Genomic DNA, 27,538 nt, shown 5'->3' on the forward strand with positions numbered 1-27,538 from the left:
GTCAAAAATGGGAGGCAATACAGATGTGGTTGAAATAGAGACCCTCAAGCCATTTGATCCCATAACATAGAGTTTCAATTTATAATCAACTCCTTCAAATGACACTCTCTCGATCAGCACCTCCTTCTACTAGGTTTAAGTGCCTACTCCTACCCAGCAGTCTGTTTACCACATTTTCTAAAAATCATTTTCCTTATGTTTGTTTCAGCCAGTTGCACAAGGGTAGGGTTTGAGGCATATTGATCTCTATACCCCACTACTTAGCCCAGTGTCAAGAAAGCACTTAATAAATGTATGTTTGTGAATGTCACCCAGAAGGGTTCATTACCTTACCTTACCATTGGTTTCCAGGACTGGAAATTCGATAGAGGTAGTTTAGGTTAGGCCAGGCTTTAGTCTTTGATTTATGAGCTGTTATAAAGTCATCTGGAATCCCATTTCTTTCCTTTTTTCTGCTCTGCCTTTCTGAATGGCCCACTTAATCTTAAAACTGGCTCCTTCTCAGGGCTGCAGATTGACTGTCAGCAATTTTGTAGGCCATATCTTTCCTAGACTTTGTGTATACCTTTGTATAGGGGAAGGGAAGGTTCGGTGGGAGTGTGTTAAGAGAGTCTGAGCTTTTTACTGATTGAACCACTTCAGAACCAGTCCCAGTGGCCAGGGAGTGCCATTTGCATCTGGGTAAAGTCCTGAATTCCTTGAATCAATCATGATAAAAAAGTGGAGAGAGTGACCCCGATTGGCTTAGATAGACTGGGTTCACCCTGGAGCTGGATGGGATGAGCTTTCCCTGAAGCACATGAACTACAGGAAGAATGAGCAGAGATCTACCTGGAAACCTGACTCCTGTTAGGAAGTGAGAATATGGATGTTGTGTGGGCAACCATCAAAGTCCACTGCTACTGTAATCCAGATTTTCTAGGGAACCTAGACTATTTATAACTATTCTGTCCTTTATATAATAAAGTCACTTAGGAATTTGTTGATTGCCTGTTATGGAAAAGAATTAATAGTGAAATTATTACATTTTGAATCTGAGACTCTTCCCTACTATAGGATAGAAGACACTCAAATAGGTAAAAAGTTAACTATTGATGTAAGATATGGGTAACAGTACAAGGCAGCAGTATGACAGATGATATGTTAAGTGAGTCATCCTTAGAGTTTATACTTTGCATTCCCCAGTAATTGTTCGTTTGTTTGTTTGTTTGTTTGTTTGTTTTTGAGATGGAGTCTCACTTTGTTGCCCAGGCTGGAGTGCAGTGGCACGATCTCAGCTCATTGCAACCTCTGCCTCCCAAGTTCAAGCGATTCTCCTGCCTCAGCCTCCTGAGTAGCGGGACTACAAGCACATGCCACCATGCCCGGCTAATTTTTTGTATTTTTAGTAGAGATGGGGTTTCACCATGTTAGCCAGGATGGTCTCAATCTCAACGTGATCCGCCCGCCTCGACCTCCCAAAGTGCTGGGATTACAGGCATGAGCCACCACACCTGGCCATTTGTTTGTTTTTAATCTGAAAGTCACCGTGCCAGGCACTGTGGAACTTAAAGAGATAATAGAAACAAGACGCTGGCCCTGAAAACTTCAAGCCCAATCAAGAGAATGATTAACAGGCTTGGGGGCTGGGAAGCATGGCTTCCCTCACAGAAGCAAACCATGGAGGACAGGGTCCTGTAAACACAAATAAATGTTCCTGGTGAGCCCTCCAGAGTCTCAGGGGCCTGGATGGGCAGAGGAGACGCTTGGCATTCTCTATAAACAGCGCTGTCCAACTGCTCAGAGCAGCGGGTCTGGGGAGAACAACCAGATCACCCCAATCCCCAGAGCAATGGTGATGGTTACAAACTTTGGTTGGTCATTGCTGCCAGTGCTGCTCGTTAGAAGTCCCCACTGTGGCCCAGCCCTGTTGATTGGAGGGTTTCTAGTAGTGGATCAGCGTCCACTGATAAGACTCATAGTGCTGTTAGAACACTTTCTTAAAGCTATCCAATCACATTTATGGACATTTCAGAGGAATTAAAAAACAAAATATCTTGCTATTCATTTAACACATTTATTTAGGGGACTGCCTTGTACCAGGCACTCTGCAGTGCTCTAGGGACATGGTGGTGATCCAAAACTTACTTGATGTCTACTGTCACAGCCTACAGTCTAGTGGAGGAAATAGACAAAAGGCAAATAAATATATAAGATAATTGCCAATTATAGTGATGGTGAGAAGGAAACAAAATGGGCAGAGCTAGAGATTTGCACAAGGCTTGATACACCTTGAAGGTATTTTGTAAATGATCTTATGGGTTAGGATTTTATTCCTGATGATTTCCACAGTTAAATGCAAATAATTTTCATTCTTTTTGTCTCTTAGGTGCACTTTACAGCTCCCCGATGAACCAAGAGAACCCTCCACCATATCCAGGCCCTGGTCCAACGGCCCCATACCCACCTTATCCACCACAACCAATGGGTCCAGGACCTATGGGGGGACCCTACCCACCTCCTCAAGGGTACCCCTACCAAGGATACCCACAGTACGGCTGGCAGGGTGGACCTCAGGAGCCTCCTAAAACCACAGGTGTGTGTCTCTGAATATGTGGGTGTGCAGTCCCGTGTCACCAAAGGAAATGTTTGCATGTTGTCTTTGGCAGAGAAGAAATTCTTTCCAGCCTTTGCAACTTGTGCTTGATGTCCCCAAAGCTTGATGATGGCTTAGGGTGGATTCTCACTCCTGAGAAGAGGCCCAAGTCAGCTCTGCCTGCTACATTCACACCTCTTGTCCCCTCTGGGGCTGATGACTTCCTGGCCAACGTGTTTTCTGAGGGCTACCCTCTAGAGCACTTGGGGGTGGGGAAGGAATTAGCAGTTGAGTCTTTGCTCTGTAGCCAGCTTTGTATTTCAGGTTTAGTAATTAGCCTCTTGAGTTTATTTTATCTGTCAGCTTGTTGACCCTCAAGTCATCCTCTTGCCCCTGCTACTGGGGTTTTCTTTTTTTTCTTACTAAATGTTTTCATAATTCTATTTAACCTGCCAGTTGAGTTTTCAGGAGGCTCTTGAGTCCTTCTTGTGTGCTATAGAACAGTGTTACTCAAAGTTCAGTCTGTAGACAAATGCCAGTCAATGAACAGTGAACAGTTATGGACTATATTATATGTACAGAAAGTGAGAGTAAACATTTAGAAACTTTTAGAGCAATTTGGTTTTGCTGTGACATCCAAGTGTGTAATCTTGCATTTTACAGAAAGTATCAGTCTGAAAGATTAAAAATAAAACATCTTGAGGAGCACTGTGCTAGATGTCTTGGTCACTATTTTGTAGCCCTTTGGTTGGCAGAATAGCTGCTCTCTTAATTAGCCCTTTCAGCTTTTTTTTTTTTTTTTTTTTTTTTTGAGACAGAGTCTCACTCTGTTGCCCAGGCTGGAGTGCAGTGGCGCGATCTCGGCTCACTGCAAGCTCCGCCTCCTGGGTTCACGCCGTTCTCCTGCCTCAGCCTCCTGAGTAACTAGGACTACAGGCGCCTGCCACCACGCCCGGCTAATTTTTTGTATTTTTAGCAGAGACTGTGTTAGCCAGGATGGTCTCAATCTCCTGACCTCGTGATCCGCCCCCCTTGGCCTCCCAAAGTGCTGGGATTACAGGCGTGAGCCACTGTGCCTGGCCAAGATAGCTAATTCTTAAAAAGTGCTTATTATGGCCAGGCACAGTGGCTCATGCCTGTAATCCCAGCACTTTGGGAGGCCAAGGCGGGCAGATCACCTGAGGTCAGGAGTTCAAGACCAGCCTGGCCAACATGGTGAAACCCCGTCTCTACTAAAAATACAAAAACTAGCCAGGCATGGTGGTACGCGTCTATAGTCCCAGCTACTCAGGAGGCTGAGGCAGGAGAATGGCTTGAACCTGGGAGGCAGAGGTTGCTGTGAGCCAAGGTCACACCATGCACTCTAGCCTGGCGACAGAGTGAGACTCCATCTCAAAAAAAAAAAAAAAAAAAAAGTGCTTATTGTGTGTCACATGGTCTCCTAAGTGCTTTATATACATTAACATTTAATCCTTGCAACAATCCTATGAAGTTATTCCCATTTTATAGTGATGTAATAGAGGTACAAAGTTAGAGTAATGACTTGCCCAAGGTCACCTAGCTAGAAGGGGCACTTTCTAGATTAGAATCCTGATAGCTTGGCCTCAAAATCTGTACCTATAATTTATTGCTGTACTGTTGTTCCTCTCCTGCCTTTTCTGAGCTGACTCACATTCATCTGAATTTAGTGACTTATGCTTCCTCTTAGAGATTTTCCTGTCATTTAGTTCTTTACTAATCAAAAGTAATAACAGAATTGATGGCTAATTTTATTCTAGGACTTGATGATTCTCTAGAATAAGAATTTTGCATTCATGGAAAAGATTATACTTTTATAGTGGCAAAGCTTATACTCTGTTAAGATTGAATAGAATATTTGAATACCTTTAAAGAATTTAATTTATCTGGAAGGAAGCTTTTGCAATCCAAGATTGTGTTCTGTTGTAACAGTTTTTATAATGCATGCTTGGAAGAGGGCAGGAAGTATAACCAGTATAATCGGAGTAGTTGGTATTCAGGCCTGTGACATCAGAGAAACATTTTCTGAAAATAAACCTCAGCTTCTGGGTTTTCGCTTCAAAATAAGGTAACCCTGTGATGAATAAAAGAAAGCAGAAAAGACTACATATGGTATGATTCCATTTATGTGAAATTCAAAAACAGACAAAAAGTATGTATGATGCCAGAGATCAAAATAATGGTTACTCCTGGCTGTGGAGTTGGGAAACTAGGGTGGGACTGGTTATTCATTGGGTTAGGAACAAAGGAACTTTCTGGGGTGTTAGGAATATTCTGTATCTTAATCTTGATATAAACATTCTTCAAGATAGATAGTTATGACTTGTGTACTTTGCTGTACGTTTTATGTCAGCAGAGAAAGATAGCCCAGCATTTGAGTTATCCAGTAGACTCAGCCCAATGCCTGCCTGGTGTTAGGTCTTTCACCTATAGCCCTCATGGTCTTCCTGTCCATTTCTAGGCCAATATTGTTTATACTGACTCTCTAACTAGCATTTGATGAGTTTAGAACTTTATTGAGTTCGTTTAGAATAAGTGCTTCCTAGGTTCAGTGGACTTTGTCCACTGTCCATGCAGAAAATACAGATTTGGTCATCTTTCTTACCTTTCATGTAATTTAAGTATTGATGTCAGCCTTTTTGATGAAAAATAATTTCTTAATTCTTTTTGGGGTTAAAAGTCTCCTTAGTTCAGTGTTACCAATCACAATTGATTTCACAAATGCAGTTGAAAGCTGTTTAATATCCTTTCCTACGGATATACCCAGGAATTTATTTCTCTGTCATTAGCTTGTGAATTATTAACTGCCCAGATCCTTTCTGCACCCAAACATAGCAGGTAGTGCCAAATGGTCAAATTTTGTCACCTGGGGTCCATGTTCTGTGAATGGGACTCTTGGAAGAATGTAGCCTCACTGAGTGATGAACCCTTTAGGGACCCATTTTATTCCTTGCTTTGGTATTGCTTGTGGGATTCCCAGTCAGAATTATGTGTTCTCATGCTGTGTATCTGAGCTCTATGTGGAAATTTAAGCTTTTTCTTTCCAGCTGAATGATTTTAGATTTATCTACTACTGTAGATACTCTCTCCACTCAAGTTCAAGTGTGTGGCATATTATGTTAATGGATACATAGGTAGAAATGGTTTCTTTTTCAAAGGAGGGAGGATCTCCTTTATCCTTAATTGGCGTCTGGTAATTAGTTAGGGCTTAATAAAGGTGTGATGAATGGATGAGCAGGGTCGGGTAGATGGCTAACCTAAGCAGAACCTTCCTTGGTCATCTGTTTATGTTTTAGAATTCATGTGTTAGAGATTGTAGCAAAAAAACCCACCTTTTGTTTTTTTAAGAAGCCAAAAAGCCAAAAAAGCTTTTTTTAAGAAGCTTTTGGAAGCCATGTGATTGGAAGCAGCAAGTGCTTGTAGGAATAAGGTCTCCCAGAAGAGCATACCTGCAGATTATGTCAAGGATCTCCTGGGTGGTTTTTAAGAATAACAACTAGTATTTGTTGAGCACCATGCTTGGTGTTAGCTTTATGTAATCTTCACAACAACCCCATAGTATCAGTCCCATGTTATAGGAGTGGAATCTGAGACTCAGAAAGGTTGTTTCAGTTATCTGTTGTATAACATATCACCCCCAACTCACTGGCTTAAAACAACAATGATTTATTATTTCTCATGATTCTCTGAGTTGGCTGGGAGGCTCTTCTTGCTTCGTGTGATCTTTCGTGGGGTCACTCTTGTTACTTAATTCAGCTGTCAGCCTGTCTGGGTGTAGGCTATCCAAGATGACCTCACTGACAGGAGTAGGGTCTTGGTTTGCCTCCACGAGGCCTCTCTCAGCACATAGTCTGTCATCATTAGGTGGTCTAGCTTAAGCTGCTTTACATGACAACTAGCTTCCAATAGAGTGAAAGTGGAAGCTGCCAGGATTTTGGGCTAGGCCCAGAACTGGCACAGCATCACTTACCCCTTATGCCAGTATTCAAAACAAGTCTCAAGGCCAGTCACTTTCAACAGGAGGGGGAACAGATATCACCTTCCTCCTCCCCCTCTTTTTTTGGTATATTCGACATACAATTCATGTACCATACAATTTACCCATTTAAAGTTGTACAATCCAATGGTTTTCAGTATATCAACAGAGTTTTTCAACCATCACCACTATCATAATTCCAGAACATTTTCTTTTATTATTATTATTATACTTTAAGTTCTAGGATACATGTGCAGAATGTGCAAGTTTGTTACATAGGTATGCATGTGCCATGGTGGTTTGCTGCACCCGTCATCTACATTGGGTATTTCTCCTAATGCTATCCCTCCCCTAGCCCCCCAACTCCCCGACAGGCCCCAGTGTGTGGTGTTCCCCTCCCTGTGTCCATGTGTTCTCTTTGTTCAGCTCCCACTTATGAGTAAGAACATGTGGTGTTTGGTTTTCTGTTCCTGTGTTAGTTTGTTGAGAATGATGGTTTCCAGCTTCATCCATGTCCCTGCAAAGGACATGAACTCATCCTTTTTTATGGCTGCATAGTATTCCATGGTGTATATGTGCCACATTTTCTTTATCCAGTCTATCATTGATGGGCATTTGGGTTGGTTCCAAGTTTTTGCTATTGTGAATAATGCTGCAATAAACATACCTGTGCATGTGTCTTTATAGTAGAATGACTTATAATCCTTTGGGTATATACCCAGTAATGGGATTGCTGGGTCAAATGGTATTTCTGGTTCTAGATCCTTGAGGAATCACCACACTGTCTTCCACAATGGTTAAACTAATTTACGCTCCCACCAGCAGTGTAAAAGTGTTCCTATTTCTCCACAACCTCTCCAGCATCTATTGTTTCCTGACTTTTTATTGTTTTTGTTTTGTGTTTTTTGAGATGGAGTCTCACACTGTCGCCCAGGCTGGAGTGCAGTGGCGCGATCTTGACTTCCTGCAACCTCCACCTCCCGGGGTTCAAGCGATTCTCCTGCCTCAGCCCCCTGAGTAGCTGGGATTACAGGCATGCGCCACCATGGCTGTAATTTTTGTATTTTTAGTAGAGATGAGGTTTCACCATATTGATCAGGCTGGTGTTGAATTCCTGACCTAGTGTTCTGCCCACCTTGGCCTCCCAAAGTGCCGGGATTACATGCGTGAGCCACGGTGCCCAGCCGTTTCCTGACTTTTTAATGATCACCATTCTAACTGGTGTGAGATGGTATCTCATTGTGGTTTTGATTTGCATTTCTCTAATGACCAGTGATGATGAACTTTTTTTCATATGTTTTTGGACGCATAAATGTCTTCTTTTGAGAAGTGTCTGTTCATATTCTTTGCCCACTTTTTGATGGGGTTGTTTTTTTCTCATAAATTTGTTTAAGTTCCTTGTAGATTGTGGATATTGGCCCTTTGTCAGATGGATAGATTGCAAAAATTTTCTCCCATATTGTAGGTTGCCTACATATGGGATGATGATAGTTTCTTTTGCTGTGCAGAAGCTCTTTAGTTTAATTAGATCCCATTTGTCAGTGTTGGCTTTTGTTGCCATTGCTTTTGGTGTTTTAGCCATGAAGTCTTTGCCTATGCCTATGTCCTGAATGGTATTGCCTAGGTTTTCTTCTAGGGTTTTTATGGTTTTAGGTCTTACGTTTAAGTCTTTAATCCATATTGAGTTAATTTTTGTATAAGGTATAAGGAAGGGGTCCAGTTTCAGTTTTCTGCACATGGCTAGCTAGTTTTCCCAACACCATTTATTAAATAGGGAATCCTTTCCCCATTGCTTGTTTTTGTCAGGTTTGTCAAAGATCAAGTGGTTATAGATGTGTGGTGTTATTTCTGAGGCCTCTGTTCTGTTCCATTGGTCTATATACAGAACACTTTCATCACCCCAAAAAGAAACCCTTTAGCAATCTCTCCCCATTTCCTTCCACTCTTCCCCACTTTTTTTTTTTTTTTTTTTTTTTGAGGCAGAGTCTCACTCTGTTGCCCAGGCTGGAGTGCAGTGGCACAATCTCGGCTCACTGCAAGCTCTGCCTCCCGGGTTCACACCATTCTCCTGCCTCAGCTTCCCAAGTAGCTGGGACTACAGATGCCTGCCACCATGCTCAGCTAATTTTTTTATTTTTAGTGGAGACAGGGTTTCACCGTGTTAGCCAGGATGGTCTTGATCTCCTGACCTCATGATCCGCCCACCTCAGCCTCTCAGAGTGCTGGGATTACAGGCGTGAGCCATCGCGCCCGGCCTCTTCCCCACCATTAATCTACTCTGTCTCTATAGATTTGTCTGTTCTGGACATTTTGTATAAATAGAACCATACAATATTTGGTCTTTTGTTACATGCTTCTTTCACTTAGCTTGATATTTCCAGGGTTCATCTATGTTGTAGCATGTATCAATACTTTATTCCTTCCTATTGCCAAATAATATTCCATTGTGGATATACCACGTTTTAGTTATCCTTTCATTGGTTGATGGGCATTTAGGTTGTTTCTACTTTATGGCTATTAGGAATAATGAATAATGGCTGTTATAAACATTTGTATAAAATAGACTCCATCCTGGAGGAATGGCATGTGAATACAGGGTGAGAGGAATTGGTGACCATCTGTGCAAACAGTCCACCACATTCTGCCCTTTGCTCTCAACAATTTACATCCCCCTCATATGCAAAATATATCCACCCCCTTCCACCACCACTAGATGTCTCATCCAATAATTACATCAGCTTAAAATCCAGAATATTATCATCTAGGTAGTCTATATGTAGGTAAGGCCTCTAACCTGCCATACTGGTCCATATACCCTAACTTTGTTCATGCTGCTTCCTTTACTTCCCACCTCTCATTCCCACTCTGCCACAACCTACCCTACACATCTCTGGCGATCAAAAGAAAATATCTCTTCTTCCTTGAAGCTTTTGCTTACCTATACTATACCTCCAGTAGAATTTACCACTCCTATTTGCTTCAACTGCACCCTATACAGACTTCTTTCAGAGCCCTTCTTCTTGCTCCAGATTCAATAGTGTCTACCTTATGTACAGTCCATTTTAGCTTTTTTATCTCTGAATTCAATCAACCTTGCTCTTAGTGTTTAGGCTTTCACTGTTTGTTTTGGTCAAGACTCTTAAGGCTGCAAGTGATAGAACCTTAGCCTTAGATATTAACCAGCAACGGAGGTTCACCAGACATCTGAGTAAAGAAAGCCTCCAAGATAAAAGATGATGATCCAAACAGAAAAAAGGGATTCTGAGGGAACAAACATTGCAGGGAGAAGAAAACCCTCCTACCAGAAAGTGGGGGAATCCTCTAATACTCTTTTTTTTTTTTTTTTTTTTTTGACGGAGTCTTGCTCTGTCACCCAGGCTGGAGTGCAGTGGCGCAATCTCGGGTCACTGCAACCTCCGCCTCCCAGGTTCAAGTGATTCTCCTGTCTCAGCCTCCCGAGTAGCTGGGATTACAGGCATACGCCACCAAGCCCAGCTAATTTTTGCATTTTTAGTAGAAATGGGATTTCACTGTATTGGCCAGGCTAGTCTCAAACTCCTGACCTCAGGTGATTCACCCGCCTCGGCCTCCTAAAGTGCAGGGATTACAAGCATGAGTCACTGCGCCTGGCCTGCTAATATTCTTAAGTTATACTGAAGATAAATCTTATTGAAATAAGAGCAGTGGTGCTGTATAAAATGAACTCTGGAAACAAAAGCACTTAGCAAAGAACAATGTGAAACTGATCTCACCCTAAGGATTAGATCCAAAAGGTCCATTTGGCAGCCAGATCTTGCCAGAGCAGAATTTAAGGCATTTGCCATAGGTGGAAGGTTGATGTATGTTTTGGTTATCTATTGTTATGTCACAAACCACCCCCAATCTTAGAGGTTCCATAATTTGGACAGGGCTTGAGCGGAAAGATTGATTCATCTCTGCTCCTTGTTGGCACCTACTGAGGCTGGAACATAGATAACGATAAGCAATTTGCTGGGTTGGGTTTGTACACTTTCTACCGTCCAATATGATCCATCAACTTTCTTCTTGGCTTTGTATTATGTCCAAAAGGGTACTCTTGGATTGACTTACACTTGCAATACAGAGAAAGAAGCCATTTGGTTTGGCCAGTGCTTTAGAAGGGAGAAAGGGGTGGGAGCATGATGGCCAACTGCTGGGAGGGGTCAGGAGGTAACTACATGCTAGTATTTCTGTGTGCATTCCAAACCAGTGTTGGGTTTCTCCACTTTTACTGGCTTTGTTTGATCTTATTGTCCTTGAAGATTTGATTAACTTCAACCCTATTCTGTCAGCTGTTTCAGTTCCAATGGAACCTTGTAATTCTGGCTCATTATAACAAGAAATTATCTCAAATCCAAAAAGAAAAAAAAAAATCACGTCTGGTATTTCAGCTGACATGATTGAAACAGCTTAGGGTTGGTTGTCTCTGTCCCTCTGCATGGTCTCTCAGTGCTGCTGTCACAGCATGAGAGTTTCAGAGTAGGTGGGTTTTTTCCATGTTACAATGCAAGAATGGAATCTGCCAGGCCTTCCTGCACATGTACCCCTGAACATAAAATAAAAGCCTTAAAAAAGAAATGAAACAAAAAACTTTTGATTTAGCTTCTAATTTTGAAACAATTTCAGACTTAGAAAAACATTGCAAAGATAATACAAATGGTTCTGTATACCTTTCATCCCGATTTCCCCAAACCTTACATAGCCACAATACAATGATCCATCAGGCTTTTTCACCCCCTTGGCTCAGAAGTCACACAGTGGCACATCCATCACACTCTTGGTCAAAGCAACATGAAGTCTATCTAGCCTAGTTTCAAGGGGAGGAAAATAGACTTCATTCCTTGTTGGGAGAGTGGTAAGTCACATTGCAAAAAGGCATATGGGATGGGAGATCTTTGGAAACATTACCACAAGTTTCAATGGTGACAGGTGAATTCCTGTTGACTGAAACATTCTAAATAACAGAACTATTTCTAGATTCTAATAAATATGCCATAGTATCATAACTGTTTAAAGTGAAAAATTAAACACTATAACTAGGCTTATATCAGAATATAGGTGATCTGTCATTTTAAGGATACTCCTGTGAATTGGTTAGAAAGTCATGGAAGAAGGGGGTTTTTTATTTTATCACCAAATTGAAATGACTTCCACTCAGATACCTTGAATCATCAGAAGTAGAAGAGTCCTCACATGATCATCTGGGTTAGTTATTACCCTCTGACCTTATAGCAAACATCACTAGGCAATTACAGCTCCTTTCACTAAGCGTGAATACAGCTTCAGCATACCCCAGCATTCTAGACAGGAACCATGAATAGATTTGAATTGTTAGGGGTAAGACGAACCCATTTACCATTCCTTGCTAGGTTAACCCCCTCTTTTTAGAGACATTTAAACTGAAGCCCAGAGAAGTTTAGTGACTTTCCAGGGTCAGTAAGTTTTAACTAGAATATAAGTTTCCTGCCAGGTGTAGTGGCTCATGCCTGTAGTCCCAGCACTTTGGGAGGCTGAGACAGGAGGATCGCTTGAGGCCAGGAGTTTGACACCAGCCTAGGCACTGTACTAAGACACCACACATCTCTACAAATAATAAAAGAAAATTATCCAGGTGTGGTAGTGCGTGCCTGTAGTCCGATCTGCTCAGGAGGCTGAGGCAGGAGGATCACCTGAGTCCAGGAGTTCCAGGCTACAGTGAACTAGGATTGAGCCACTGCACTCCAGCTTGGGCGACAGAGCAAGACCCTGTCTCTCAACAACAACAAAATGTCTCCTGATCCCAGGCTAAGTGCATTTCTTCATTATGCCCTGCTGCTGTGATACAGCACAGATTCCACAGAAATTCTCAAACACCACCAAAGGAAAATATTTCCAGCCTTTTCCCTTCCTTATCTGCACCCCCCCCACCCCTAAAACATACAAAAACAAAACAAAAAACCACCAAAAAGTTACAACAGAACACCAGTTTCCTGGTAGACAGAGGTAAAGTGGAGTGCAATAAAGCTGGATTCAAATCTCATTAACACTAGGACCTGAGCAAATTATTTTACCTCCCTGATCTTTGAGTGTGCCCTGCCTCCCCTTGTATGCTTCTCAAAGACAAGTTTTTTTCTTCTTTCACCTCTGCTTCCACTGCATCTTCAACAGTGCTGAGCGCGCGCGCGCGTGTGTGTGTGTGTGTGTGTATGTATGTGTATATGCTCAGTAAATACGTGTTAGATGAATGCAAATATTACCATTTCAAAGGGTGGTTGTGAGTTCATGTTCAGTGTCTGGTGCCCTTGTCACTTTCCCTTAGAGACCCTTCCCTTGCTATTTAACTCCCATAAGTCCAGATATTGGGGTTTTATTTATGTTCTTCTGGGGTAGGACTGTGATATCTGGCAACATACGGATTTAAAATGAAATAAGTTCTACTTTAGCACAGTCCATTGGGATGCCCCCATGGAGCTCAAAAGCCTCATGGGCCTTTGAACCAGATTTCTAAGCCTGTATGTTGGGAACTACCCAGTGACCCTGGTTCTTTGTGATTTGAAGACATGAAAAGGGAGTGCATCTTCAGGGGTACCCTTTTGGGCCCACCGGGCCATTGGCCAGCCAGCAGAATGTTATAAGAGGCCTCTATATTCCATGGTCAGAGATGGTGGGGGAGGTGATAGAATGGCATATTTCTCCTGCACACTCTTCTTGGTGTCTTATGCTGCTTTCATTAGTCAGTGTGAGGAAAGAAGAGGAAGGAAATTTAACGGTCTGGCATCTCTGACTAATTGGCTCTAAGTATGGAATTACTGCCTGGCTTGTTTGAGCCTTTTATACTTTCTTTCATCAGAAACTCCAATCAGGCATTTTCATTGCCCTGGAAAGCCTTTCCAGCATAGACCAGTCCAGTGCCTTCTTTCTTTGCCAGGTATCAGATGACAGAATGTCCCAACAAGGACATTGCTTAGTGCCACCAAGAGCCACATTGGCTTAGAATCTAGGTAGAGTTTTTTCAGTTCCCTGAGCTTCTGCCTTCTTGTCTGTAGAGCTGGGATTACGGGATTGTGATAAAGAATAAATAAAGTAATGCATCTTTACAGTTTATGGCACCTTGATGAGCAGTGAGGAAGTTAGTACCCTCCCCTGGCCCACACAAATTTTCTGAATTTTTGCTTAGGGATGGATAGGGGTGGGGAAGACAAAGCTCTCTGGAAAGCAGGGAAAGCCAGTTGCTGAGGGTCACTCCTGATCTATCCCCACTGGCCTGAGGAAACTGGGACAGCTCCAAAGTCATCTCTCATCTGCAATCATGGCCATATAATTGATCCCCTCCTCCTGCTCATGCCCTCTGCTGTCTTATTCTCAGACTGCCTAATAGCTTTCCATTTCACTGGAGTGAAAGCTAGAATCCTTGCAGCAACTAGCAAGTCCCTTTGTGAGCGGGCTGCTGCCACCTCTCTGACTCCTGCCACTTTGCCCCTGTGCCCTCTGCTCCACCTTCCCTCCCTTCCTCACCAGGCACATTCCAACTCTAGGGCCTTTGCCCTTGCCATGTCTTTCCCTCAGACATCCACAGCTTACAGTCTCACTTTCTTTTGAGCCTTGTTCAGCTGCCACCTAGTCAGAAAGGCCTTCCAGTCACCTCCCCCTCCCCCACCCCATATAATTGTAGCACCCCCACTGGCACTCTCTGTCCCTGTTCTTCTGCCTGTTTTCCTTGCCTGACATACTGTGTTTACTTGTTCATTGGCTGCCTTTCTCTTCCCACTGGAGTATAAGCTCCTTGAAGGCAGAGATTTTTGAATGTTATATTCACTACTGAATTTTAAATATTTCTTGAGTAGTTGAATGTCCCCCTCTCCCAATCTCCTCGGGCTGCACAGGGTATCCTGTGAGGTATTTCTCCTTCTGGCCTTACCTTGGGTTCCTTTTCCTCCTCCTCTCATCTGTACAGAATCCTGGGAGTATTGAGCTGCTGCTTCCTGAATTGCTGACATGTGTCAGGGCCTTGTGCTGAGCACTGTTGTTTGTTTGTTTGTTTGTTTGTTTCTTTTTTGAGACAGGATCTTGCTCTGTCACCCAGGCTGGAGTATAGTGGCATAAACAAGGTTCACTGCAGCCTTGACTTCCTGGGCTCAAGTGATTCTCCCATCTCAGCCTCCCAAGTAGCTGGGACCACAGGCATGTGCCATTGTACCTAGCTAATTTTAAAAAAATTTTTTGTAGAGAGGGGTCTCACCAAACACTGCCCCGGTTGGTCTTGAGCTCCTGGACTCAAGTGATCTGCCCGCCTCAGACTCCCCGAAGTGCTGGGATTACAGGCGTGTGCCACCAAGGCTGTCTCAGTTTATCTTCTAAACTGAGGATAATCCATTTAGCTTTCCCCCTTCCTTTCACATCTCTGAGCACATATCCTGGGACATCCATTTGAATCTTCCAGTGCCCAAATGGTGTTTTCATGGAATGCCTCGGAAAAGTTTCACATAGACAGGGCCAGCATCTTTTAAGACTTTAGCTGGGTCTGTCAGAGGCTTGAGAAGCTTGTGGTTTCTGACCCAGCAAGTGGGTCTGGACACATATATACCTTTTGCTATGAGAAGAGAGAGAGAGAGCTCTGGTGGCCACAGAACCGTCTTCTCTGGCCCCTCAACTAGAAGACAGGCTGCTTATGGGGTCCTTCTGAAATTCCTGGCTCCTGAAAAGAGCTCAAACATCAGCTATCTCGAGGGCTTCCCTTTCCCCTACCCCAGAGAGGGCACTGGACTTACAACTTGCTGATCCTCGGTTTGGAGGGAAACTACCCCTCCTTACTTATTGCAGTGTTCTGTTGGCCTACATTTGGTGTAGACGATTTGCCACTGTACTAGGCTTTCCTGTGATAGGTCAAAGGTTTCAGATTACTTGAGGGTAAAGAGGTCCTAGTGGGAGTAATTGCCTCACCTGACCCTTGGATGTGCCAAAGTAGGAACTTAATGTACAACTCAAAGATTTAAATATTTTTTCTCCCTGCTTAATGATTTTCTGTTTTTCTTAAAGACCAGCATTCCAAAAAACTTACGGGCCTTTCATGGTCTGGCCCTGCTACTAGGTTCAGTTTCAGTTTCTCAGCATCATCAGGCTCCCTCCTTCCACATGGCTTTTGCAAATGCCACTTCCTCTGTGTGGCTTGGGAAATTCTTTGCTCCTCTCTTGGCTTAGTATAGGTAACCCCTATTAATCATTCACATCTGAGTGGTACTCCTCACCTCCCAGTCTGGATCAGATTTCTGTCCTTCATACTACTATCTTGATTTGTAATTTTATAGTCTTGACTCTACTTAAAGAATTAAGGTCTTCTCCAAGCAATAACAAATGCTGGAGAGGTTGTGGAGAAAAGGGAACCCTTGTACACTGTTGGGGGGAATGTAAATTAGTACAACTACTATAGGGAACAGTTTGGAGGTTCCTCAAAAAACTAAAAATAGAGGTACTCTATGATCCAGCAATCCCACTGCTGAGTATTTACCCAAAAGGAAGGAAATCAATATATCAAAGAGATACCTGCACTCTCATGTTTGTTGCAGCTTTGTTCACAATAGCTAAAATCTGGAAACAACCTACATGCCCATCAGCAGATGACTGGATTAAAAAAAAAATGTGGTATTTATTCACAGTGGAGTACTATTCAGTCATAAAAAAGAATGAGATCATTTGTAACAACATGGATGGAACTGGAGGCCATTATGCTAAGTGAAATAAGCCAGGCACAAAGACAAACATTGCGTGTTCTCACTTATTTGTGGGATCTAAAAATCAGAACAATTGAACTCATGGAGATAGAGAGTAGGATGGTAACCAGAGGCTGGCAAGGGTAGTAGGGGGAGGTGGGAATGGTTAGTGGATACAAAAGAATAGTTAGAAAGAATGAATGAGTCTGGTATTTGCTAGCACAACAGAGTGACTATAGTCAGTAATAATTTTATTGTACATTAAAAAATAACTAAAAGAGTATAATTTGATTGTTTGTAACACAAAGGATAAATACTTGAGGGAAAGGATACCCCATTCTCTATGATGCATTACATGCCTGTATCAAAACATCTCATGTACCCCATAAATATATACACCTACTATGTACCCACAAAAATTAAAATAAAAAAATATTTTTAAAGAATTAAGGTCTTCTTGGCTGGGTGTGGTGGCTCACGCCTATAATCCCAGCATTTTGGGAGGCCGAGGCAGGCGGATCACGAGGTCAGGAGACTGAGACCATCCTGGCTAACATGGTGAAACCCTGTCTCTACTAAAAATACAAAAAATTAGCCAGGTGTGGTGGCAGGCGCCTGTAGTCCCAGCTACTTGGGAAGCTGAGGCAGGAGAATGATGTGAACCCAGGAGGCAGAGGTTGCAGTGAGCCGAGATCACGCCACTGCACTCCAGCCTGGGTGACAGAGTGAGACTCCATCTCAAAAAAATAAAAAAAGAATTAAGGTCTTCTCTACTATCTGAAAGGTCCATGATAGGAAACCTTGCCTAATTTAACCATTCACCAGTAACTACTTGTCACGTGATTCAAGATGAAGAAGAGTTTAAAGATATGCAGGAGAGAGGACAGAAGGGGACTGGAATAAGCTTTTTTAAGTGGTTAAACTCTGGGCTTGATTTTGTAGAAAAGACTGCTCGTACTTTCTTTCTTTTTTTTTTTTTTTTTTTTGAGATGGAGTCTTGCTCTGTTGCCCAGGCTGGAGTGCAATGGTGTGATCTCAGCTCACTGCAACCTCCGCCTCCTGGGTTCAAGTGATTATCCTGCCTGAGCCTTCCGAGTAGCTGGGATTACAGGCACACAACACCATGCCTGGCTAATTTTTTTTTTTTTTGAGATGGAGTCTTGCTCTGTTGCCCAGGCTAGGGTGCAGTGGCGTGATCTCAGCTCACTGCAACCTCCGCCTCCCGGGTTCAAGCGATTCTCCTGCCTCAGCCTCCTGAATAGCTGGGACTACAGGTGCCTGCCACCACGCCCAGCTAATTTTTGTATTTTTAGTAAAGGCGGGGTTTCACCATATTGACCAGACTGGTCTCGAACTCCTGACCTTGTGATTCACCTGCTTTGCCCTCCCAAAGTGCTGGGATTACAGGCGTGAGCCACCGCGCCTGGCTGTTTGCACTTTTTTTTTCCTTTCTCACCTTACTCATTTGTTGGGACCTGAGTAGAATATTCATTATGTAGCAGGGGGTTGGAGCACTGTTATAATACCAGCAGTCACAAATGTCTGAATAATCAGAATGGAGAGATGTAGTTTTGGGGCATTCTTGCCTCCACTGAGTTCTGGCCTTCACTCTTTTTCTGGTCCTTAAACATAGTAATAATGCTCATAAAACTTTTTTTAATTATCATAATTCACACACCCTACTTTCTCAAATCATTTTCATTGTCTTATTTCCTAGTCAGTTCTTGTTTATACGCACATGTCATTTGTACCTGGCTACCACTATAATGTAGATACCATTGTGTATTTTGGTCCCCCACCCCACCCACTTTTGTCATATGCAACTTTTCTATAGGTTAAAATTTCTCAGCCTCAGTGCTATTGACACTTGGGCCAGATGATTTTTTGTTGTGAGGGCTGTCCTGTGTATTGTAGGATGCTCAGCAGCATCCCTAGCCTCTACCATTAAATACCAGTAGTAGCAATCACCTCAGTTATAACAACTGAAAATGTCTCTAGACATTACCAAATGTCCCCTAGGGGCCAACATCACCCCTCCTTTGAGAACCACTGCCATAGAGTCTTAATTTAAGAAAATTTATTTTTCTTCTTTTTTTTTTTTTGAGATAGGGTCTTGCTCTGTTGCCCAGGCTGGAGTGCAGTGGTGCAACTTTGGCTCACTCCAACCTCTGTCTCCCAAGGCTCAAATAATCCCACCTTAGCCACCTGAGTAGCCGGGACCACAGGTATGCACCACGATGCCCAGCTAATTTTTGTATTTTTTGTAGAGACAGGGTCTCGCTCTGTTACACAGGCTGGTCTTGAGTTCCTGGGCTCAAACCATCTGCCCGCCTCGGCCTCCCAAAGTACTGGGATTACAGGTGCGAGCCACTGCGCCTGGCCTTAATTAAAATTTTAAGTGAGCCATTGCTTTTGAACCCAATGAAGGAAAAGGTCTTCCTAATAAGCTTCATGAGCAGCTGAAAAATACATGACTTTTTCTGGTGGCCTGCTGAGGGAGAAGGTTTTGGGAATTTGGAACTATAAAGAACTCTCTCCTGACTGGACAGGCTGTGTTTCTGAGCCTCTCTGCAGTCTGGGGCTAGAGAATCTGGATGTTTGGTAACAATTTCTAGATTAAAACCACCAGAACCAGAAGAGTTTGGGGCCAGTGGTTTAAGTTTTTAAGTATTAATTATTAAATAATAAATACTAGCCAAATAATAGAACCAGTATTTGTCTAGTAGTTATTATGTGTCAAGCACTTTTGTATATTAGCTCATCTAGTCCTAAGAACAACCCTGCAAGGTGGGTCTTCTTATCTCCATCATATAGATGAAGAAACTGAAGCATGGAAAGGCTAACTTGTTCATGGTCACAGAGCCAAGAAGTGATGGAGCTGAGATTCAAACCTAGCAATCTGATTCCAGAGGCTATGCTTGTCAGCAACTACCACCATTTTCTGAGCACCTACTGAAATCCCTGATACTGGGCTGAGAGCATTGTAAACACGGCTTCCAAGTTTTACAACAGCTCTTCAGGGTAGTGATATCTCAAATTTTACATCTGTGGAACCAGGGTCTTAGAGAAGCTATAATAACATCTTGTCTATGATCCCCCAGATCTCTGTCCCAGAGCCTGACATACTTCCATGTATCATGTGGCCTTCCATGCATGAGTAAAAATTGTTTTATAACCTACTCTTCCCTTTTCCCCTGGAACCTTGTACAGCAAATACCTGTTAAATCCCTTCAGTGGCCAGGTGCAGTGGCTCACGCCTGTAATCCCAGCACTTTGGGAGGCCAAGGTGGGTGGATCACTTCAGGTCAGGAATTCAAGACCAGCCTGGCCAACACAGTGAAACCCTGTTTCTACCAAAAATACAAAAATTAGCCAGGCATGGTGGCGCACACCTGTAATCCCAGCTACTGGGGAGACTGAGGCAGGAGAATTGCTTAGACCTGGGAGGCAGAGGTTGCAGTGAGCCAAGATGTCACCACTGCACTCCAGCCTGTGTGAGAGAGTGATACCCTGCCACACACACACACGCAAAAATAAGTCCCTTCAGTAATTTAGTGCCAGTCACTAAATAAATATTACCATTTCTAATTAGATTTTATTTAGGTGCTTTGTATACATTATCATATTGAATCCATATAGCAGTCCTAGTGATATCCCATTTTAGAGATGAGGAGACTGAGATTCAGAGGGATGACATAACTAAGCTCTGTTTAAATAGTAACTAGCTGAGCTATGAATTGAACCCAGGTCTGTCTAGTTTCAAATTTGTATTCTTAACTACAGTCATGCACCACCACATAAGGATGTCTTGGTCAACAACAGGCCACGTAAATGATGGTGATCCCATAAGATTATAATGGAGCTGGAAAATTTCTATCCCTAGTGATGTCTTGGCCATCATGATATCGTCATAAAGTGATGTGTTACTCACATGTTTGTGGTGATGCTGGTGTAAACGAACCTACTGCGCTGCCAGCTGTATAAAAGCATGGCACATACAATTATGTATGGTACATAATACTTGATAATAAATGACTGTGTTACTGGCTTATGTGGTTTGGCGTGCAGTGGCAGGATCACAGCTCATGCAGCCCTGACTTCTCTGGGCTCAGGTGATCCTCCCGCCTCAGCCTCCCAAGTAGCTAGGACTACAGGTGCATGCCACCACACTCAGCTAATTTTTGTGAGCCACCATGCCCAGTCAGGAGTACACTCCAAAATATCAATTTAAAGTATAGTAAATATATAAACTAAGGCCAGGCACAATGGCTCACACCTGTAATCCCAGCACTTTGGGAGGCCAGAGTGAGTGGATTGCTTGAGTCCAGGAGTTTGAGACCAGCCTGGGCAATATGGCCAAACTCCATCTCTACAAAAAAATAGAAAAACAACCAGGCGTGGTGATACACGCCTGTAATCCCAGCTACTAGAGAGGCTGAGGTGAGAGAATCACTTGAGCCCAGGGAGGTCAAGGCTGCAGTGAGCCATGATCGTGCTAATGCACTCCAGCCTGGACAACAGAGTGAGACTCTGTCTCAAAAATAAAACAAAAGTATATATATATGTATATATATATATATATACATATATATATATATATATATGAGAGACAGAGAGAGCGAGAACTCCTATTTTTTTTTTAAGTTAACCATAAAACAGCCTCAGGCAGGTCCTTCAGGAGACATTCCAGAAGAAGTCATTAGAGATGAGCTCCATGTATGTTATTACCCCTGAAGACCTCCAGTGGGACAAGATGTGGAAGTGGAAGACAGTAATGTTAATGATCCTGACCTTCTGTAGACGTAGGCTAATGTGTGGGTTTGTGTCTCCGTTTTTAATAAAAAAGTTTAAAAACTAAAAAATAAATAAATTTTAAAAATAGAAAAAGCTTATAGAATAAGGGTATAAAGAAAAAACAGTTTTGTTTAGCTGTATAATATATTTATGTTTTAAGCAAAGTGTTGGTAAAGAGTCAAAAAGTTTAAAATTTTTTCCAAAGTTACAGTAAGCTAAGGTTAGTTATTGAAGCAGGAAATTTGTTTTATAAATTTAGTATAGCCTAAGTGTATGGCAGATAGTATAAGTGTTCAGTATATATGAAGTCTGCAGTAGGGTATTGTAATGTCCTAGGCTTTCACATTCACTCACTTACTGACTCATCTAGAGCAACTTCCAGGCCTGTAGGCTCCATTCATGGTAAGTGCTCTATATATGTATACCAGTTTTTATCTTTTATACCACATTTTTACTGTACCTTTTCTATGTTTAGACACATAGATGTTTACCATTGTTTAAAATTGCCTACAGTATTCAATATAGCAACATGCTGTACGCATTTGTAGCCTAGGAGCAATAGGTGATAGTATATATCCTAGGTGTACAGTAGGCTATACCACCTAGGTTTGTGTAAGTACACTATGATGTTCACATAATGACAAAAATGCCTAACAATGCATTTCTCAGAACATATCTCCATCATTGAGAGATGCATGACTGTATTGTACTGTTTTGTATTTTGTCAGGGAATATCCTTAAAATACTTCAAACTTAACTATAGCACAATGTGTTAGCAGTGGTAAAGGAGGAGGAGTCTGCGGGTAAGATGGTTTTTCTCTGGTGGTACTCAATTGCAACTCTTTTCACAAAAGCAGATGAGAATGGTTTTTAGTGAGTGTACTGGGGACTTAGCACCATCTTAGGCTCTCATTCCTTCTGACTTAGGTCCTTAACTTGACAGACCTACTCAGTCAGGCCCAGCACTTCAGTGATGGTCTCCCTAATGACTGCACCAGCACCAGGTCTCGTGGATCTGTGTGTCATGTGATGACAGTGTGGTCATGACACTAAGGGACTGTAGACTCAAAGATGCCCTTGGATTTTTCCATCTTCTTGGGGATAGAGACAATCTGTTTTGGTCAGGTACTTTATGTAGAGCATTCTATTTTGCCTTTTTAAAAGCCTCGGTTTGCCTAGCACTCAGAGGTAATGGAGTGAGGAAAGACAACTGCTCTTTGCAGATCCAATTTATTCAGCTGGCTGATGGGATGTGCTCTGTGCTTGAGGGCTGAGAGCAGGCTAGGTTGGCCAGACCTGGCTGGCCTGGGGAAACAAGGTATTTTGAAGTCTGCTGCTTCCAGACCAGATGGCCTTGCTTCATTGTTCTTAGGCCCCTTTCACCCAGGTGCAGCCTGGTTTTCTGCTTTGATACTACTTTTACCCAGTCTTAAAAACATGACACACATATGCCTATTACCTCTTGCATAGCTTTCTTCAGTTAGGTTGTTATAAACAATGAGGACATTGGTTTTGTGGGCAAGGAAAAGAAGACTACTTTGGGTAGTAAGGGAAATTGGAAGGCACAGGTGGGATAGAGTAGGGCAGTCTTAGAAGGATTGGAGCTAACCAGGCATTGTCAGGACCTCCCTATGTCAGATGCACTCTGCAGAGCAAGTCCAGTACTGTAGGTCATTGGTGTGGGGACCATCCGAGGTGACACGGATCTTCCCCTAGGATATATTCTTCCCAATAGTAATGAGCCATTCCTGTACAGAAAGGGCCCAGGCTCCAGGGCCTGTGCATAGGGTGGTATGTCTCTTACCACACCAGCTGCCTGTGTGGCACAGTGCCCGTAGGCACCTAGTGCAATCTTCCCAGTGGTCAGTGTGGTTAGCCACAGGGGAAACTTGAGAAGGAACGTCTTGAAAACTGACAGCTTTTTTTCATTCTGTAAAGATTCTCATAGATTTTCATGGAAGTCACTCTCAGGAGAACTGTCTATACTAGTAGAATTTGGTGCCTTTTAAAAAATCAGTTATATTCTGCTTATATTGTGGCTCCTTGGAGCCACAGAGTTGAGATGCTCTAAAAATCAGGACATGACATAGAATTATTATAATTAAAATGCTGAAAATGAAGATAGCAAGGATTGGTATCTTTATCACTGGATGAGAACTTAGCACAGCAGACAGTAACACAAGTGTGAGGACCAAGTCCAGAGCGATCAGTGGTCCAGAAGAGCTGGTTTCTTCCAAACCCCTACTTAGTTCAGCCCTGATAATAGGCTGCAGTTCCTGTTCCTGGGTTATACCCTGGCTCTCACACAGAGAAACCTGGCCACTTTTTAGAAAATCACTTTTTAAATTACAGAAATACTTTTCCTTTGACAAAGTAAATAATATGCATAATTTATTTGCATATTATTTACTTTGCATTATTAATGCATAACTGCTGCCCAGAGATAGCAGTTAACATTTTGGTATAAATGTTGTGATATAGCCCTTTTTGAAATTCATCTTGTGTGTTAGTCTCTGTCCAGAGGATGTATTTGCAGCTAATATAATGCTACATAAAAGTGTTGTTAGTATGTTGGTGTAGGGTGGGAAATAAAATAGTGTTGTTGAGTGTGTTGTTTTGTGTGTGTATATTTTTAACTTTAAAAAGTCTGTATAGGCGGGGCACAATGACTCACACCTGTAATCCCAACACTTTGGGAGGTCAAGGTGGGTGGATCACTTGAGCCCAGGAGTTTGAGACTAGCCTGGGCAATGTAGGAAAACCCTGTCCCTACAAAAAATACAAAAAATTATCTGGGCATGGTGGCACGTGCCTGTAGTCCCAGCTGTTTGGGAGACTGAGGCCAGAGAATCACTTGAGCCCAGGAGGTCAAGGCTGCAGTGAGCTGAGATCACTCCACTGCACTCCAGCTTGGGTAACAAAATGAGACCCTGTCTCAAAAAAAAAAAGTTTGTGTAACTTTATATAGTCTGTATATCCTCAGCTGTATCTCAGTCTCTTAGAATATGCAAGTCTTAAGGAGTGATTATCAGCTTTCACCGAGGTCTCCATTTCAAATGTTAGTATCACACAGTTGATGTCATGCTGGGTTTTTTACCCACAGAGAGGTTAAGGGACTTACATTTTACATAAATTGATTAAGCCAGGTATGTTACACATACTCTCTGAATCCAGTGAACCTGTATCTGTAAGAGCTAGACCTTTGGGGATACAGAGCTGAAGAGGACCCAGCTTCTCCCCTGTGAGCTGAACTGGCAGTTTGGCAGGGGATGGGGGTCCGTGGAGACAGACCCATTGAGCAGATCATCGCAGTGTTTGAGTAACCTGCCCTGGTTTTCTGCTGTTCCAGGCTTACCCTGGCTCTTTGAGGGAGTGGGTTCCTTCTCCAGGAAATATTTACTTTCCTATCAACTCCCTTCGAAAATCTTATCAGCTTGTACCAGGAAGCTTGCTGCCTGTATGCTATCAGGGCTGCAATACTTTTGGTCTCGAGAGGCTAATACTGCTCCCTTCCTTTTCTCTCCCTGCTGGGCTCAGTGGCCTTTTCCTCATTTGATCAAGGGTGCCTTGTGTAGCCAGGCTGGGATCCTGATTGGAAAAGGTAGCATACTCCTAAGGTTGCCCTGACCCATCCTCAGGGCTTTCTGAAGTAAGGGGAGGAAGTAGAGCCCTCTCCCTCTATGACACACACACACACACAAAGAGCATACGCATTCTCGTTCTGGGGGTTGTACCTGAGCTTTCTCTTGAGGTTCTAGTCATCAGGCCCTTTCTCCAGGAACACACTTGCTTAAAGACTATAACTTGGGAACAGCTTAGAAAAGATTTTGATGATTTTCAATTGCATTTTCCTTAGGGGAAAAAAAAATCTCCATTAGGCTTTTTTCTTTCTTTTTTAAGTAGCGCCTTGGTTTCCTCTGAGCTTTTCCATTTACCCTTGAAATGAGTCCATTTGCTAGCCTGGGATACCTTTTCAGCCTGGAGAATTTTAGAGACAGAGACAGCGCAAGATTATATTGTGAGTTCTTAATGGGTAAAAGTGACTTTTTGCTTTTGGAGAGAATGTATATCATGGGTAATTTGTTTGTGAAGGATTAATATTTCTCTCTCCTCCTCCTGAGCCTCCAAAAAAGCGCTTTCCAAGTACCTCAGGCAGCTAGTGGGTAACCATGAACTCCCCAGGGCTGTGGGCAAGATGTCCTGGGGCTGCAGATTTGAAGCCTCTGTGAAAAAGGTGTATCCTGTGGCTACTAGGCCCACTCTCCCTGGCCTAGCTGGACTCAGGACCCTAAGCTCCCTCTGCTTGCTTGATTCTCTTCCAAGATCTTCTCCAGGCAGATTATTCCCCTGATATCAAGGACTACCCTCAGCCCCTTTCTAGAAAATTCAGAGTATGCCAAGATCTCTTCTGAAGGGGTTGACCTGACAGAAGTGGAGTGACTCCCTTTCTTAAGAACTTGAGAGCAATTGGGTCTCATATTTTTCCTTATCAGTGCTTTGCAGTTGCTTCAGAGTGTCACTAGCTAAGCCCATATCTGCAGTTTCTTAATAAGACAGGTTTTTCCAACTGAGGTAAGGAGTACAAGACAGGTTATTTGTCCATCCACTCATTCATTTAGTGTCTCCTGTGTGCCAGGCCTACTGAGTGCCCTGTGGTAGGCTGTGAGCATACAGTGATAAGTGGCATTGCAGTCCTCAACATTTTCATCCAGATAAAATTAGGAGCTGAGGGTCCCCAGGGTTTATCTTGGAGGTCAAAAGGAATTGCTAAATAGGACCATTTCCATTTCCCTGTTCAATCATGGGAGAAAAGTGGTGACTGTGAGAGTTGGTAGAAAGGTTCTTGGTGATAGCCCGCTCCAGCTAGCCGATATGGTCGGTGTGGTAATAAGGATGGCTGTGGTTGTGAATATCATTAGGAGGCAGTACCCCTGGCCCTCCTGGATTATCACTTTAGAGCCTAGCATCCACAGGGAGTTGGACTAAGGCAGTACCTTAGATAAACAGACACCTCTTTTTTTTCCCATTTCCATGTCTCTTGTTCATTTTTCAAAAAGACTCCAGTTCATTGTGTAAAATGCAACTGTCTGTAGGGTGTACCAGTTCTATGTAATGCCCATGTTGCTTCCAGGTGTCTTAGCGATCGGGAAGCCCTGCCTTCTGTCCTTCAGGTCTCTGTCTTGGGAGCAATAGTAGCAGCTAGAGTATACAGAATACCCGCTGTATACTAGGCACTGGCCTATGTGGATTAACTCATCAAGTTCTTGAAGAACCCAATAAGGGAATAGGTGCTAATCTCATCCCTATTTTACAGGTAAGGAAACTAAAGCTGGAAGAGGCTGTCACACCCTCAAAGTGGCACTGAGGTTGGACCCTAGGGTGTCCCAACTCTAGCACTGCCTTTCTTTGCTTTTGCCCTATGTTCCTTGGTGGGCTGCCAGGCCCAAGGGATTTGGTCTGCTTGTGCTGTGATATGGACAGATGATGACAGCAGCATTGCAAACATACTATCCAGGAGGGTACCCTAAGTCAACTGTGCTATATACTGGGCTTTTGGAGTTTGCTGAGAGTCCTTCTGCTCTATCTCTTAGTTCTCCAAATTGGTAGTGCTGTAAATAAAACCACCGCTTTGGCAGCTGAACTCTACCGGATGGGGTGAAATCAGATGCCCTCTGGCCCTCCTAGCGTATTTTTGGAGGGTCCCTACATACCTGCTCCATCTACAAGGCCAACCTTACTTAGTTTTCCACCTTACAGTTTTCATGGCAAGAGGCTGGTCATGATTGTGGAGACTTTTTAAATCTGGCTTCAGTGACAAGCTGGCCAAGCCTGATAGAGTTCACCATGGAAGGGAGTTGTTTCCCTAAACTCTGGCCCTGTCTTCCAGGGCCAGAGTCCTAGTTACAGTCGTACAAGCCAGGCCACCACTTCTGTCTCCTTTTCTCTGCTGGTGAAGTCTCTAGCCTCACATTTGCCAAATAATCACATCTCAGTGGGTAAAGTGGGGATTTTCAGGACCATTTGCCCTTGATTCTAGGTGGATGTCAGCTTGTGTTACAAAACAGTGTTACGAAACGCAGGAATTGTGGTGGATAATTTGGCATAGCCCAGGCACCCTGCACAGTTCTTTGCAAATCTACAAGGAATGGCCTTTGTTTCTCTGAAATAGTGGGCAGTGTGCTGCAGGTAGTAGAGGGAAGGGGTGGGAGACAGTCCTTACAAGTGAGGGTTGCCCCCGAATTACCTTCTCACCACATTCATTGAGAATGGTCATCCTGTCCCATCCCTGACCTCGGAACTCACTGTGTACCAGCCTCTAAACTGAGGTGCATTCAGGAGAAAACACTATTGTTTTTACTGTCATAAAATTAAGCCTGGCAGTAGAAAAAGAAAACAACCTGCGGTGCTTTGCATAAATATATCTCCTGGAGCTGTTAATCAGTAACACAGGAATCTGGTACCTTTTGAAGC

The 27,538-nt window shown here is 43.0% G+C and overlaps 1 protein-coding gene across 2 annotated transcripts in view; it reads left to right on the plus strand.

Moving 5' to 3' along the window:
* Positions 1–27,538, plus strand: part of CYSTM1 (cysteine rich transmembrane module containing 1) — a 68,530-nt gene that overhangs the window by 16,965 nt on the left and 24,027 nt on the right. For both annotated transcript variants that reach the window (XM_530843.8, XM_016953935.3), the window contains exon 2: positions 2,369–2,575. In XM_530843.8, the coding sequence (XP_530843.3) occupies positions 2,389–2,575 (187 nt within the window). In that variant the 5' untranslated portion in view covers positions 2,369–2,388. The remainder of the gene's footprint in view (positions 1–2,368; positions 2,576–27,538) is intronic.

This window comes from Pan troglodytes, chromosome 4 (genome assembly GCF_028858775.2).
Source record: "Pan troglodytes isolate AG18354 chromosome 4, NHGRI_mPanTro3-v2.0_pri, whole genome shotgun sequence".
Taxonomy (NCBI): Eukaryota; Metazoa; Chordata; class Mammalia; order Primates; family Hominidae; genus Pan; species Pan troglodytes.